The following is a 16,178-nucleotide window of genomic DNA, read 5'->3' on the forward strand; positions in this document are numbered from 1 at the left end:
AGAAAAAAGAAATTGATATGTCACAAGGTGTAAGAGATATGAGAAGCAGGTGAAGGGAAAGAAAAGCAGGATATGCTGGGATGTGTAGTTGATAAATACCTACTTAATTAAGGTCACTAACTTCATTAAGAAAATGGACAGTCCTATTACAAGTAGGATTTGCATTCTATTTGATGCCTTAAGTTTTAGCTTTTATATTTTTCAGAATCTGTACTGCATTGGTGTGTGACTCTGAACTTCATATAAAGTTTCAGAAAGTTCTCTTCACAGTTTAGTTAGACAAAGCAATCCTTTTCCAGTCTGAGAACCAAGGACACTGTTGCAGCTTTGGGCCCAAGAAGTGTAAACAGCAGGGAATTGAAGAAAGCAACCTGGGAGGATGGGACTTCATAACCTGAAGCTGTAACTGCACAATTAACCCCAATATGTAAATGAACCAAAACTTATAAAAGTATGAAAACTCGTGACTGCTCGTCCCTCTTGTGTCCATCTTGGGTAGAGCCATGGCTGGGCTCTTGTACTGCCCAAGGTGTATGCTTTGAAGGCCTTTTAATAAATACCTACTTTAGTCCTTTAACACTGTCTAGCCTCTGTTCCAGGTAGCGTGCACTTTAGAGGAGATTCCTAACTGTCATTGTTTCCCCTTAATATTACTTGTAACTTCTGTTCTGATATTGTAACAGTATGATGGATTATCATAGCCATTTCTGTCATGCCTTGTCATGTCTGACTGAACTCTCTGTGCCAGAAAACACAAGTGATGTTTTGAGCTGTTTTAGTTTTATCATTTGTGTCTCTTTTCCTGTCTTTTAGATATATTGCTATCTACCCCTACACTCCTCGAAAAGAAGATGAACTGGAACTGAGGAAAGGAGAAATGTTCCTAGTGTTTGAACGCTGCCAAGATGGCTGGTTCAAGGGAACTTCCATGCACACAAGCAAGATTGGTGTTTTTCCTGGAAATTATGTGGCTCCAGTAACAAGGTACAGTATTATACAAGTATCTATATAGTTACGCTAGTTTCAAATCCAAAATTATTCTGTTCTTATATTAAATGCTAAAATTGCATCATAGAAGACCTGTGGGTTTTAGTAACTAGCTAATTTTTTTCAGTTGTGTTTTGTTGTTTGCTTTAAATTTTGGCAGGACAGTGACAAGTGCATCACAAACAAAAGTTCCCATGTCTACTGCTGGCCAAACAGGACGAGTGGTGACTATGGTCAGCCCTTCCACTGCTAGTGGAACATCCCAGAAGCTCCAGGGGAATGGTGCGTCAGTTAACTCCAGCACAGTACCCACAGCAGTGGTTTCTGCAGCACATGTCCAAACCAGTCCACAAACCAAGGTCCTTATGCATGTGACAGGACAAATGACAGTCAACCAGGCTCGAAATGCAGTTAGAACAGGTAAAAAAAATCCCCCACATTTGTTACATGTTGTAGACAAACTGTAGAGTCCATCTTGACAAATGACTGGAGTAAGGATCTATGTAAGTATATGCTGGGGTTTTTTGATGCTTTTCTTAATGTCATTGTTTAGAGTTCAATGTTTTCTGAAATGACAGTCTTGAGTTGTTAGATCTTTTATTATTCTCCTCTAAGCAACTGTGTGTACGTACATACTCCCACTACTAGGAATTTATATGCAAGTACTTCAGGTGGAATTCTTTTTTTTGTTGTTCCAAAAGTATCTGGGATGGGGACATTCTTTGAGCTTCCCCACTAATATGCAATTCATATAGTAATAAAAGTGATGAGAACATCTGAGTCATAGCTTATTTTTTGTGTGTTAACCTCATAAAAGCTACAGATTGCTCTAATTTAGCATTCACTTTTAAATTATCTTCTAACATCTTTGAATACCTTCAGTGTTTCTTTTCAGGTCTCTAACTCAAGGTTGGTCCTTAGGCGTTCCAGTTTCTTCTCCAACCTTGACTGCAACTTCTTTCAGTTTTGACTCTGAAACACTAAGGCTATACTGGCTTCAAGATCCATATGATCTATGTAATAACATTCTGTATTTCTGAAAGGTGTATCTCTTCATTTACTGTCTGGAGCAGGCCACATCATAGTGAAACATGCCTTCTTGTTATTTAAATGCAGATCCAAAAAGACTGATAGTGGTGTTTTCAAGAGTTTTTGTTTACCAAATCCATGCACACCTCTGTGGATTTGCCAGGCTAAGAAGATACCACACAACTGGAGCCAAATCTGTTCCAGTTGCTTCAAGGGCCTCAAAAGAAAAAGAAAAAAAAAAAAAAAAAAGGAAAACTCCCTTTTCAGACTATCCCAATGTTCCCCCTTTAGCCTTGAATTTAGGGTCTGTGATCTCCTGACTGTCATGACGAAAGGGGTTTTTTTAATCACAGGATTCTTATTGGCCGAGCAAAAGAGAAAGCAAAAAATGGTAATGGTATGCTCTGCTATGCCCATAAGAAAGGTTATTTCTTACGGTGTCAAGGTCCATGGATTATCCCACTTCTTAGAGTCATGCATCTCCTAAAACACCCTGTGCATGCTCAGATATCAGCACTAGGTTTGCTTTTGAAGGCAGGATATGTACATATGTCTTTAGTTATTTTATTTCCTTAATTGGCCCCATCTTCCTCCAGTTTGATCTGAAGCTGGAGCAGGTGTGTTAGTCCTCTGTAACAACTTTATTCTTTGCCTTTAAATAAAAATAACCAGATGCTGCTGGCAACTGGTAAGAGAAACTAAGGAAAGCCTCTGTACTTTCCTGCCTCTTAGGCACAGGTGGCCTCTACTCTAAATCCTTCTTTTGAGCTGCCTAGGAGCTTGCACATGACAACACAAAAGAGAAAGTTCCTGGGGCTACAGAGGCCTTTCTGTTCCTGCATCTCTGCACCACTGTCAAGACAAATAAGCTTTTACACTTCCATTCAGCTGACAAATGTGACAACATACTTCCCACCAACTTTTCAGGTCCAAAATGAAAAATTCAGAGGGACTGGGCTCCCATAATGGAGAACTTAACATTGGATGGTGCAAAGAAAGGTGTGCTGTTAGTCACACCAGTACAGAGGTGTCCCGTATAAGGACCTGAGAACTGAAGCAATAAGTGCTGCTTTATGTTCAAACATGTTACAGAGAACTTTGTAGTAAACACCTGAAACATGATCCTCTTGAGGTTTCCTTAGCACATTTGCTGAATTAATCTTTGGAAGAGGCTTCACAGGTTAATGCAGAGCTCCAGCTTCAGTTTGGCTCGGGGCTTCAAGGACCATTCATCAAATGATCTTTACTGAGACATTGCTTGACATCACATTTGCTGAGGGAGTATGCATCCTTTGATTTGAAGGACCTATAAAGAAAACATCAGTTCTGCCTATTTCATTAAAGGATAATCTGTATGAAAATAGGGTGTCTTGAAGCATTTTTCCTATCAATTCCATCAGCAATAAGAAAACAAAACCAGAAAGCTCTTCCATGCTTGTCATATATTAACTGCATGTGAGTGTAGATATATCTTGAAGAATAGCAGCTACTTCTAGGAAAACTGATGTTGTCTCACGAACAAAAGCCAGCATTAATAAAAAAAATCTTGCTACAATCTCCTTATCTTTTGAAATGTTCATGCTACTCAGGAGTTGGGAAAGGTTGGCTACAGCAGAAGAGGTTATAAAAAAATTAGACATAGAATATAAGCAATGTGCCTTTTTAATTTATTCTAGTAAATAAGAAAGCATTTATGTTTCTTATTGCACAGTTGTAATTGGGTATAATACTATAGGATTTTTATATAAAATTTGGGACCTCTGTCAGTCTTCTCTAATACACTGTTGCTGCAATCTAACCAAATTACAAGACGAATTTGTAGAAAGCAGAATGAAGAGAGCAAGTGCTGGAGGTTGGGTTCCAGGATTTCGCTTGTAACAAGTCTGAAACTATTAGTATCTGAAAAATCAAAAATTGATGCAGTTGAGATGTACCTGCACCAAGCTAGAGGGATGACCCTTTCTTAGATAGTTTCAAAGTATTTGAAGGAGAGAGGTTGTACAGCACTGGGGTGCTGCATTTTACTTCCTATTGTTCAGTTAAGTTGTCTGCATTTCATACCACCCAGTGGTGCAGAGATGCCCCAGCTGTTGAAATGTTCTAACAGCATGCATATATGATTGACCATGTGACTTTAACAGCAGTGTTGCTTCTTGGAAAGGATAAAATAATTCATGCTAAGCTCTGTCTGTGCTTTGCAGCTTTGCCCTGCAACTCAGGTTAAGATACTCAGCCCTGTGCTATTCTCCAGCTTCCAATGTAGATGTTTCTTTTTATTTCACAGGGCTGTGAGTAAATCCACTTTCTATATTTAAACACCCCAAGAGACAGCAGCTTATGTTTTCAGAGAAAGCACTCACAGCAGTAATTGCCACTGTGCTGTGAAATCTGTTGTAGATTTTGTCAATAGTTTAGGGAAACAATCTAATTATATTTTAGCAGCTTCTATAAGGTGTGTTTCTTTCTACTTTCTGACAACTATATGTCGTATTAAAGGGAGCAAACAAGCTCCAGGTAGTATTTAGCTAGCTCTTAGGTACTAAAGTGTAATCTTCACTTTGCATCTGTCTGTATGTGCAGCATTGGACTTAGCAGCTTTGATTTCTCCGCAACAGAGAAGTTGCAGTGCTGTTATTCTTCTGTTGCATATTGGTGCAAGTAGAGTAGCATATACAACTGCTTTATTCAGGTGAGATAGATTTGGTCGTGTGTATCATGTCAGTGCAGTAGCATAAATGGAAGTTTAAAAGGAAAGAGGAAAACTCCTGTTTAACTGTAACACTGTAACTGTACCTCGCTTTGTATATCTTGTGAAAAGGTGAACTCTCATATTTCATTCTTTTATTCTAGTTGCCTCACATAGTCAAGAAAGACCTACGGCAGCAGTCACACCCATACAAGCACAAAGTCCAACATGCCTTATTCCTGCAGCTGTGATCATTCCCCACCACTCTGTTGCCTCCCAGCAGCTCCAGCCCCAGCTTCCAAATACTGCTGCTTATGTCACGGCTGTGAATGTGAACCGCTCAGCCATCCCACTGGCATGTACAGCAGCTTCTTTGAATTCTAACATTGCTGCTTCATCTTTGGAGGGAGATATCAGTGGAAAAACAGCAAACACTCACCCTGGAGCTCCTGCATCTCCCGAGGGTGCTTTAACAGCTGGTGGAAATGCTGCTGTCAGTAAAACAGATAAGGATGGCAAGGTGGGTAGAGATGAAATAATTTTCTTGAATTCTCCTATTTTCATCATCCAGTCTTTTAAGAGGTTTAACAACACAACCTGAAAAACCCACATGAACTTGCAGGAAGGTAAAAACTTCAGTTTAACAAAATAAAGTGAAAATAAGAATTCTTTTAGGTTACTTTTCTTATAATGAAGCACATTGAGATACTATGGAAAACACATTACCAGCAATGTTTACTGGACAAAGAAAGAATGCACATAACCATCTTTTTTAAATGTAGGACAGTGGAGTCTGTAGTGATTCTACTTTCCTTAGTTCTATTTGAAGTATTTCCTACGTGTGTAAATTCATTCTCACTGTTCACCAAGCCATGTGATTGTTGTATTGTTGTCAGAAAAATTCTTCCAGCTTAGTAATTAATTTTGTTTTACAGTTGTGATGTATTAATTTTTTTTTTCTCCTTGTAACAACTGACTTTAAATCTCAAATGTTTTAGACTTAATCTTACTACTCTTCAGCCACATGTTCTCTTTGGTGAAGTTTATGAAGATTTTTCTCTTAAACTGTAAACTAATGTCAGCCACTTTTTAGCTATTTTTGTTGATTACTGTTGAATGGGTGTGCCTTGAATTTTGTTTTTAAATTGCTTTAGCCATAGATATTGAAATCAAACTGAGGTGCCTACAGAGAAAACTTATTTGTAGTTTAAGGTGAATGATGCTATACATGTGGATTGTTTTAATTTCTCTGAGTTTCTCTTTGACATTTGCTAGACAGCAGTTTTTTGCTGAAATGGCTCTAAGTTATTGGAAACTTGGAAAAATGATTGAGGATTTTTATTCACTAAATCCACTACATCCCAGGCTATCAAAAAAAACCTCTCATTGCTCATGCTTTTCTCTGTCTATGCTTAAATATTATTTTTGTCTCCAGGTCTTATAATCTGGCACCTTTCATAAGCACTAAATTCACTCAGTCAGAGGGTTGGTGAGAAGATCTCTGCCACACCCCTGAAAAAAAAAGACAAGAAACACAAAAGCTACTTAAATAGTTCTCTTTAGGGTAGGTAATAGTCTTCAGGGATTCTTGTCTGGACAAGCAAAAAGAATGTTTACAATCCTTCCCTTTAGCAGAGCAGCAAAACACAATGCATTCCCCTCGGGGCGCATTTTTGTTGAATCATGAAGGTCTTCCATTACTGGAGGATAAATAGAAGAAACTTACCAAAACAGCAGCTTCCAGAGCAGACTTTTCTCCCTGCTTGGTTTGAAGTGACTCTTTGTCTTCTTAGAAACGTCCACGTAATTAAATGTTTTACTTCATAGATTTCTATTGTGTGTATCTTCACTCCTCACACCTTTTTCTAGATAACCTTTTGGGACTGAGCCATTTAATTTTAAGTGAAACTTGAACCTAGCAAAGTGAAAGGACTTAGCTAGTTTATGATCTAAGTTACTTGCTGGTTTTCTCTTTAGAATGTTAGTAATTTTCTTTTTCTTTTATACTTTTCATCATTATCTCTCTAATATCAAGCATGTCCTCATAATCTACTGAGTCCTCTCTGAGCATGATGTTATCTATCAGAAGGAAGTGTTCAGCTCTTTATGGGAGAGTTTTGTTCTAAAATGGGGCACTGCTTTTGGTTTACAGAAAGAAAAAAAAGGTTTGCTGAAACTACTTTCTGGAGCATCCACTAAACGCAAGCCTCGACTGTCCCCCCCAGCGTCCCCCACCCTGGAGGCTGAGCAGGCAGCTGCAGAGCTGGCCCTGCAAGGTGCAGTGGGGCCAGAGCTTCCATCAGCAGGTGCTCACAGCAAGCCTGGCTCCTGTCCTGTTGACAGTGAGGCCTCTGGACTGCCACAGGAGACGCTGCATCGGAAAGCCACTTCTCTGGATGCCTCTATTCCCATAGCCCCGCCACCTCGGCAGCCTTGCTCATCGCTGGGGCTGCTCCTCAATGAATCCAGGCCTCTTGTGTGTGAAAGGTAAATTATCCTACACAGCTACACTTGGGCAAACCAAGAAAAAATCCATTCTCCAGCACTTGTCTCAGCCTTGTATGTTAGAAGTGCTTCAAAATGCTGAGATTTTACAGCAAGCTGAAACTTCTTTTTTAACAGTTCTTTATTTACTTATCAACCAATACTCATGTTTATATTGGTTTACTTTTCAAGGTACTTTAAAGTTTTTGACTGAATAGACACTCAAATATGATGATCACAAGTTTGGTATGAGAACTGATGTAGACAAAAGAGGCCTCCTATTTTTCAGAACAGAAGCACATTCTATTCTCGCACTTACGAATATCAGCTTAGTCCTGATTATTAGCAGCATATAACTGCCAACCTAAATATATGGTGAATGAGACCTTTATCTGTCTGTGTGTAGGCTTCTTAATATTTGATGTCTTGAGCTTTTGCCAAGATACTTTTTACTGCCTGAGTGCCCCGTGGCTGTGCATCCACACAGGCTCTAAGGCGGCCTCTGTGCTCTGACAGGTGAATCTGAAAAACATACTTGTCTGGACTCTGAGATTGACAGGCAGCTACTTTAATGTTCTGTGACTTGTGTGTCCACCTACAGTTTTCCAAGTTTCAAGTCCTCTGTAGCATGTGAAGGAAGTGGCAGTGTTCTAACTACAGGATCTTTTATTCTTCCTGGCAGCAGACAAGTAGTATGAAGAGTGTCATAGGATTTATTTTGCAGCAGCTACAGGATTGTGTGGTGTACAGAGAAAAAATAGTAGAGTTACAATATTAACAGCTTTAGGACTGAACTGATTGAAGCTGACTGTGGTAGACTTTGTTCTCATACTCTTAATTCATGGTGTGTGGGCATCCTGTTGTACTTCCAGAAGTCCACTATCTTAAGCTACACCCATGTCTTAAAATTCAGACGATATATAATTTTCTACTTGTCTTTAAGTTCACTTCTGTCATACCTCTAATATTTTTTGAAAGCTTATTTATGTTCTTACACAGTTTCCTAGCAGGAGATTTCTATTTCATACTGAGCTTGTGAAGTAGATTTGCGCTTATACATGGAAAATAAAACCTGAATGACTCTTCTTTAAGAATAACATCATTCTTTTTCACATTATCATAAGTCTGTTTGGCACAGTAATAAGTTTTCATGCTTTGAATGTGAAAATAATATTAAATTAATTTGGCATAACCAGTGCATATTAGTGTAAAGCTCTTTCTATCATCACAAAAAGCAGTTTTTTCACTTCCATGATAGAAATTTTTTTTCCTCAGAATTACTTACAGAAAATGATGCCATATATTTTTATTGATCTAATAATAACATATACTCAAACATTCTCTCTGTCCTTTCTATTATTTAAGCAATAATTGCTACTGAAGAAGCATTGCTCCAAGATAATTCTCAGTGGTAGTCATGCAGAATTGTTATGTTTTTGTCTGTGTATTTAGACAATTTCATCTGAGTTCTCTTTGTTCTTTTCAGGACAGGGTTAATTTTTTTTCCCTGCTGATGTGCCCTTGCACATGTCCTTTGGCTGAATTTCTTAAAATGTAATGGTTAATAATACTTAAAATTTACATTGTACTCAATATCTTCAAAGTAATTGTAAGAATTATTACTCTTCAGTAGTCTGGAAGATGTGGTGGGTAAGAATCATATGGCACTTTCAGTGAAAATTTGAGTTGAGGAGAGAAATATTCATGAGGATAAGCTCAACAAAAAGCTGAAAACAGAGAAATCTCCTGCTAGGATTATTCTGCTCTTTCATCTCACGATTCCAGTCACAGATTACAGCGCAACTGGAGAATTCCAGTTTGGAGAGTTCCAGTTCCCTGAGATTCTACAGTGGGGCTCACTCATTTCTTCTGATTCTCCAGCCATTACCCAGGTTGTCCTAGGGTGATTTCTTGTATTGGCACAGTGCAGAGGCTAAGGATCATTATGTTTTCCTTAAAAAGTTAAACCCAAATCTCTGCAATTCCCAGTCAGACGTGCTATGCTGTGAATATTCAGGAATTCAGTTATCTGAGAAGTTTACTTTTTCCATACAAATTAAAAGAAAATTTCAAGCTCTTTTCATGAGCTTTCTCTTTTAGGGGAAATGTTGCTTAAATAGCTTTAAATTTTACAGTAACTATACAGCATTGTAATAGTAAACTACCCAGCACTCCACAATGGTGTTAGAGACTTGAGGTTGAACCTAAATATACATCACTGCATATCCTAAATTATAAAATGAATCTTTCATCCAGTTACAGTGAAAGAAAAGCAATAATTTTGTTCTGTGATTAAAGCGACCCTAAGTAATTTCACCTGCCACAAAATGACTGGTATAACATCTGCTTCCAGTGAGCAGGCCAGTGGCTTTATAGGGCAGCAAGCCTTACCACATCTGGCACCATTTAGTGCTGGTAATTAAATGCTGAGAATCACTCTGCCCTCGATGGGCGTTGGTGATCTGTAGGAGTCAAGGCACCCACTCAGAAGACACAAGATCTGCACAACAGCAGGGAATACTTGAGTTGGAAAGTAAAAATTCTAAGGACAAGGATTAAAAATTAAATCAGGAAGCTGAGTAATAATTATTAGTTTAACTTGTGTAATGGTACTAATTCCAGATTTCCATGTTTCTCTCTGCTAAAATTTCCTGCACGTGAGAAAATTACCACTTGTTGATCAGGAAAACTGCAAATAATTATCCAAAAATCAACCACAGCTAGGTAGGAATAAAAGCAGTATGTTGTGTCCAGTGAAACAGAAGCAATGAAGAAATGGAGAAACACATGAAAGATATAGTCTTCTCTGTGTTACTGAAAAGTATGAGAAATACTAGCATTAAAAATGAAGAGTAGAATGGCCACCACCCTCTTCAAAATAAAATAAATTCACAAGCACAAAGCAAAAGCACTGCATGATATAGCCAGATACATTAAGAATATCAGCAAACAACCAGTGGCAAATATATTGACTACTTCTGGGAAGCTAAAGTACTTTTATTTTTATAATACTAACATTTTGTCACTAGCTGATTAAAAATAATGGATAATATTTGGAAAATTAATGAAAAATGTTATACGACAGTCAAAGAACAATAAAAGAAAGGAAAGGCCTCATAGCTGTACAGCTTAGATACATGTAAAATATTAAGTGACCACAAAAAATCAACACATTTTACCTTCAGTCGTTGAAAACATTTGCAAATACCGTTTAGGAAGAAAAATAAGTGTTTTGGAAGATTCAAACATGTGGAAATGAACATGTTTTTCCAAAACATAGGTCAGGCTTAGTAAATATGATTATTTTTCCTTCAGGGACCTTGCAATGAACTTTTGAGCTGAAGCATAAGCTTTTTATTCTGCGTGAAATTGGTAGTTTTGGCAATATGTTGTAGATGATTAAATGAGTAATGGAAAAATAGTTTTTGTTCTATAGCTAATCCAGGGTGATCTGGATAGACAGCTGTGTGAATGTGTGATGGGTCTGGGTCTGATCACCTCTCTTAGGGCAAATAGGATTTGTAAAATGTGGCAGAAAATTTGAAGGGCACATGATTCACAGGTACAAAGCCTGATGGGTTTCTTCTCATTAAAAATAGAAAAATACAGTAAAATGGCACTTTAAAACCCAGGGTGTTGTGCTCTGTTTTAGACAGTAGATATCAAGATGAATATCAAAACAGTTGGGAAACTAAAATTTAACAAGAAGTACCAAATTACTGCAGAGGTTGTTGGATACTGAATGGAAAGCTCAAGATAACTCTTTGTCCTCTAGGGAGGACAAAGAGGAGATGGGAGCAAGCAGCAGCAGGGAACAGACTTGTCAGTTAATTCAGGGGAACATAGAGGTTACTCATGGACAGAACTAGAAACTGAATACAAGCATATTTCAACGATTACAAGGCAGTGTTTTACAGACTGCAAGATGAGGCAGGCAGGTATTCTTTCTTCAAACTTTTTTTTTAACAGACTGCATAGTGTGCTGGTTAATTTTCAGCCTGGGAGCAGCCTGCTTGTTAACAACAGTAGAAGTTCTTCGTAGCTTTATTGCAGTTCTTTATCCTTCACTCTCTTGTCCTTGTCCTGCCTGAGTAAAAGCTGTTGTTTTAACTCCAGCAGTTGACAGTCCTAACTTAACTTAGAGTCTAATAAAAATATTTGGTTCTTATTTCCTAAGTCAGCATTAAAATCCAAGTTGCCCACAGCAGAAGTTAGCCAGGCCTAGGCTGGATGCAGGGCATTCTGGAGCTGCACACTACTAAATCTTGTAGTTAGCTTGGTAGCTTTTATGAAGCATGAATCTAGTAATTCCCATGCTCTGAAATCTGGGGATTGCCATAACTGAAACAAAGTCATGGCTTATAACTCACTAATAAATAACATTTGATAACTAATTAAGTTCAAATATGTTTTGCTGTACTTAGATTTCCTAAGAGACTTTAATTATTTATAAACTGTAGCTACTCTTATCTGAATACTTTTAACTGTATGAACAGACTTAATTTTTGTTTCGTATGTAATTAAGCAAAGCATTCTACTATAACAAAGTATCTTTGTCTGCTTTAATATTACAGAATTAACTTGTTTTATTATGTGTGTATTGAGCTATAATTGGCATTCCATTCTTTACTAGACTGTGTCCTGTTACTTTGTCTTTTCATCAGATTGTTCATTAAGTTTAATCTGTTAAAATAATAAATTATTTTAAGCTTATTAGGATAATAGTTATCTTACTCTGTGAAGTAATAGTTTTACATTGATGTGAACTGAAACTATGGAAGAAGGGATTGAGTGGTGTTATGCATGTTAAAAACGGAGAGAAGTGTAGCCTCTTTTTAATGTATTCATATTTGAAAAGTGATTTTACTTTTCAAAGTGAGAGGCTCAAAAAATACACTTTGTGCCAAAATCTTAAGAAAATTGTTGAGTTGAATATAGTTTTTAACCTAGTAATACACAAATTGAGCAGTTGTGTCCAAAGAATATGTTCTATCTTTAAGAGTTTCTAAGGTAAATGAAAATAATTTTTGAACAGCAAATCAAATTAATAGGTTTTGTGGGTTTCTTCCTTTTATTCTTTGCCTGTCCTTAAGGGCCACCACTGGAATAATAAAAAATTAAACATATACTTGTCAAATTATGCCTAGCTACTGCTGCGAGTGTTTTGATTCTTTTTTAATCAGTCTGACTGAAAGAGTCAACAAATTTATATTGGACAAAATGTTTACAATTTTCTCCTGTTATTTAACGATTGTATTTTGCAGGGATTTTGGTGAAAAAAACCCATAGGAGATGCATGAATTTGCCTTAAATGTATTATATTGCTATTATAATCTGTTCAAGACGTACTTTTAAGTTGTTGCATACTCAGCAAACAGTTGTAGACAGTTTCCTGCATTCATAAGTTTCAACAGGCACAGAAATATTTTTTAAAGTATTGGGTTAAAAAAAAGGGGGGGAGAGGGGGGCAAAAAAAAAGAACCTAAATGAAGGTGGTTTTTTTTTCTAATTACACAGGTACAGGGTTGTGGTATCCTATCCTCCCCAGAGTGAAGCAGAACTTGAACTTAAGGAAGGTGACATTGTTTTTGTACACAAAAAACGTGAGGATGGCTGGTTCAAAGGCACTCTGCAACGAAATGGAAAGACTGGCCTTTTCCCTGGCAGCTTTGTAGAGAACATTTGAGAAGATTCATTCCAAGAGCTTCAAATCATACTGTACTGTAAAATAGCACAAATATTTTGCCAGAAAAAGCACAGTCATGAAATATTTTCAAATGACTGTAATGTAAAAAAAATCTACATATTTTTACAGTGTCTATAGCACAATTACACCAGCGAACAAAGGAGATGAAGGCATCTGCTGGTTTTATCACTTTGAATTCTTAAGTGTGATGTGTGCCTTGTACTGTCTGATTTTATTATATAGAGGAATTTTTTCCCCAAGTATGTTACATAAATGAGCAATTGTTTACAAGGCTGTAACTAATTTATTCTTTTTTTTTAACTTGAATTTTGTGTAATAGCTAAAATTCTTGTGACTATGATTTTAACAAATTATTAATTTATGAAATAATAACAAAGGGGAAGCTGGATTCTCTCCTTATGAGCAAGCAATTATATCTGATAAAGAGCCTCCCATTTATCCTCTGGACATTTTTCCCCTGTTGTGTCTGACAGTGGAGTAAGTCTCTGTTGTATGAGTTAATGTTGAGTGGTGGTGATGTGGCGTCAAATAGAATTTGCCAAATGGGGGGAAAAAATGTATTTTCTTCTTTGGACAGAGTAAAAAAAAGTCAGTGGTGTTCTTGAGTCAAGTTTTACTTCTTCATGAATCACCTAAGTAATGTTACCAGGAGGCAAAGATGTATGTGAACAACTGAACAAAGCCATCTCAAGGTTAGGAAAGAAGAAATTTAGGAGTGCCAACAAGAAATTCCCGATACCTTCTGTTCATGTAATAACTTGGCTATTTGAACAGAGCTTAGCTTTGTGTACTTGGCCAGTTCTTTGGGCATTTAGCGCTCAGGATCCAACAAAATTGGAAGGAATGTTAAAGCCCAACACTTAGAATGAATATAACTTGAAAACATCTGTTTGATAAGACTGAATATAAAAATAAAATTTTAAGTTGTACTTAATGTCTAAAAATGCCTAAGACGTGTAATTTGCTGTTTTCTTCTCCAAATGATCTGCATGGCCAAAAGATGTTTTAAAATGTCTGAACAGTAGTGGTGGTAAGTGATGCACTTGTGTTAAAGTAAAAGGCTGTATGAAACACTGTGAAAACTTTACAAACTTCTTAACCATTGCTACTTTGCTGTGTTCTGACTTTTTCTTTGTCTTGCATGTGTTACTCAATTCCTGCAGTAATGTAACTGTGCATGGTTGGCGTTTTCCATTCCAATTTCCTGTTGCTGGGCTATTTTGCTCTGAAAGTTTCCCAAAAGCCACTTGACCAAAACTAGTGAACAACTCGCCTTCAACCAGAGAAGGTGCCCAGTGTTTGAATCATTAATGAAATCTTTTAATGTTATCCTTGCAGCTGATGGATAGAAAGAATGCAGCCTGCAAGAAATGTGTTGTTAGTCTTTCAGGGGTTTTTTTAGAGATTTGACACTGGTGAACACACACGCTACTCAGCTGAACTTGGTTTTTTTATTTTATTTTATTGTTTTATTATACCAGTTTAATGGTGATTTTTTTTTTTTTGTAAGACACTGAGCACCATCATCTCCATTTAAATCCATTTAAATTTGGTGTTACTTGGCTGTTACTCAGCACTTTACATAGGGAAGCCAGTAAGGTGATTCAGTGTCACACTGTACACAGAAACAGTGATCTGTTAAATCCTTATAATTTTCGTGAAGTTATACATTGAAAAATATCAAAGTTAATGAGAGAGATTTCTTGCAATATCAGGTAGTATCATGATGGTCTTAAAAATAAAACATATATATCTCTAAATATATATAGTTGGATATGACAGCATTCCCAAATTAACCATCTCTCTTAAACACTGTATCATTCAGTTTTTGCATTTTTAAATCTTTTAAATAGTTTACTTGAATATTCATGTAATATATAAAGATTTTGTGAAATGAATTTTAGTTAGAAAGAAGCTGATATCAGCTTTTGTCAGCGTAAATTGGCACTAGTGTGTCGTAATCTTATTTTGGAAAATTTAGTGCATTTTATATTAAAGACTACTAAAGCTTAAATTTTTTCTATCTCTACTCTCCATATTTTAAACTAAGTGACTAAGGTACCTCTATTAATAGAATTTCATGATGTAAAGTCAGTTAAAAATCAGCTGTTAATCCAATAGTTCTGTTAGATGGAATACATTTTTAATTGATTTTTTTAACATTGAGTAAATGTTTGTAAAAAGGGCTTATTACATAGCAGTGCAACAATGACAAAAATGCAGTTTATCATGCCTTTTTTTGTGATCTTTTGGGGGTTATTTTTTGGTTTTGGCTTGGGATTAATTCAGTGTAGAAACAGACAAACCCTGTGCGTTTGCTTTGTGTAATTCCATTAAAAATTTTTGTAAGGCATTTTATATCTATGTTTGAAGTCCGGTGAATGTTAAATGTTTGATTTATTATGTTAAACTTCCAATCCTAATAAATATTTTCTTAGCAAACATCTACAGCAAATAATGTATGCAAACATTAAACATAAATTACTTGTAAAGAATTTGCCAATAAAATTCCCAGAACTTAATTTCTGAATTCCTGGGAGCGTATTTCTGCTCGTAGAGGAAAAGTCTTCAGATTCCATAATGTAAGAAGCTTAGAATGATGACTATAATGCAAAAACTGTAGAGAGAACTGAGGACCTGGCTGATCTTTTCCCAACTCCTTATTTCAGTGAGTAACTTCAGAAAAGGGTAGGTAACTCCATCTCAGTTGTTCATAATTAGCAGCATATCAGGTGCAGAATAGTTATAAACTGCTTTCTCTAGAGGAAGAAGTGTCTGGTGTAATGGACCTGCTTTGGATATCTTGGGAGAGGTTGAAGCATCTGCCTGAACTTCCACCATGGGCAGAAGTGGTGGGTGGCAAGAGACTCGCTTGCCTGAAGAAGTTCTCTGTGCACAGCAGTCAGGCAGCAGTTGGCTAACGAGGAGACCTTGATTTGCATGTGTTTACATGTCTGCCATATGCATGTGGCCTCTGGGAAGATTGGTGCAAATTAATCCTAGAAGTGTTTGCAAATGTTTGAGACTCGGTAAATGTTGCAGCTACTGCGATAAGCTTGGTGTTAGTTAAGACTGACAAGCAGAACCTAAATTGTGCTGGCAGTGAATGGCACAGCATTAGGTGGTCTCTGAAAGAAGGAGCATCTTGTCTAACTTCCTTAATTCAGGGGGATGAGAGGAGGGGAGAAGGCAACATGATTTTTGTAGAAATGCAGGGTGGAGAATATAGAAAAGCAAAATTTGTTTGTTCAGAATTATGGTATGACATCAGCGCATTCATAGGAG

At 36.9% G+C, this 16,178-nt stretch overlaps 1 protein-coding gene across 1 annotated transcript in view; it reads left to right on the forward strand.

Annotated features, from left to right (window-relative positions):
- The window catches only part of SH3RF1 (SH3 domain containing ring finger 1), a 79,801-nt gene extending 66,929 nt beyond the window's left edge, over nt 1-12,872 (forward strand). The window contains exons 7-11 of the mRNA XM_062493684.1: nt 814-984; nt 1,148-1,407; nt 4,867-5,222; nt 6,855-7,189; nt 12,704-12,872. Coding sequence (XP_062349668.1) covers nt 814-984; nt 1,148-1,407; nt 4,867-5,222; nt 6,855-7,189; nt 12,704-12,872 — 1,291 coding nt within the window. The remainder of the gene's footprint in view (nt 1-813; nt 985-1,147; nt 1,408-4,866; nt 5,223-6,854; nt 7,190-12,703) is intronic.
- The last annotated feature ends 3,306 nt before the right edge of the window (nt 12,873-16,178 follow it).

This window comes from Cinclus cinclus, chromosome 5, assembly GCF_963662255.1.
Source record: "Cinclus cinclus chromosome 5, bCinCin1.1, whole genome shotgun sequence".
Lineage (NCBI taxonomy): Eukaryota > Metazoa > Chordata > Aves > Passeriformes > Cinclidae > Cinclus > Cinclus cinclus.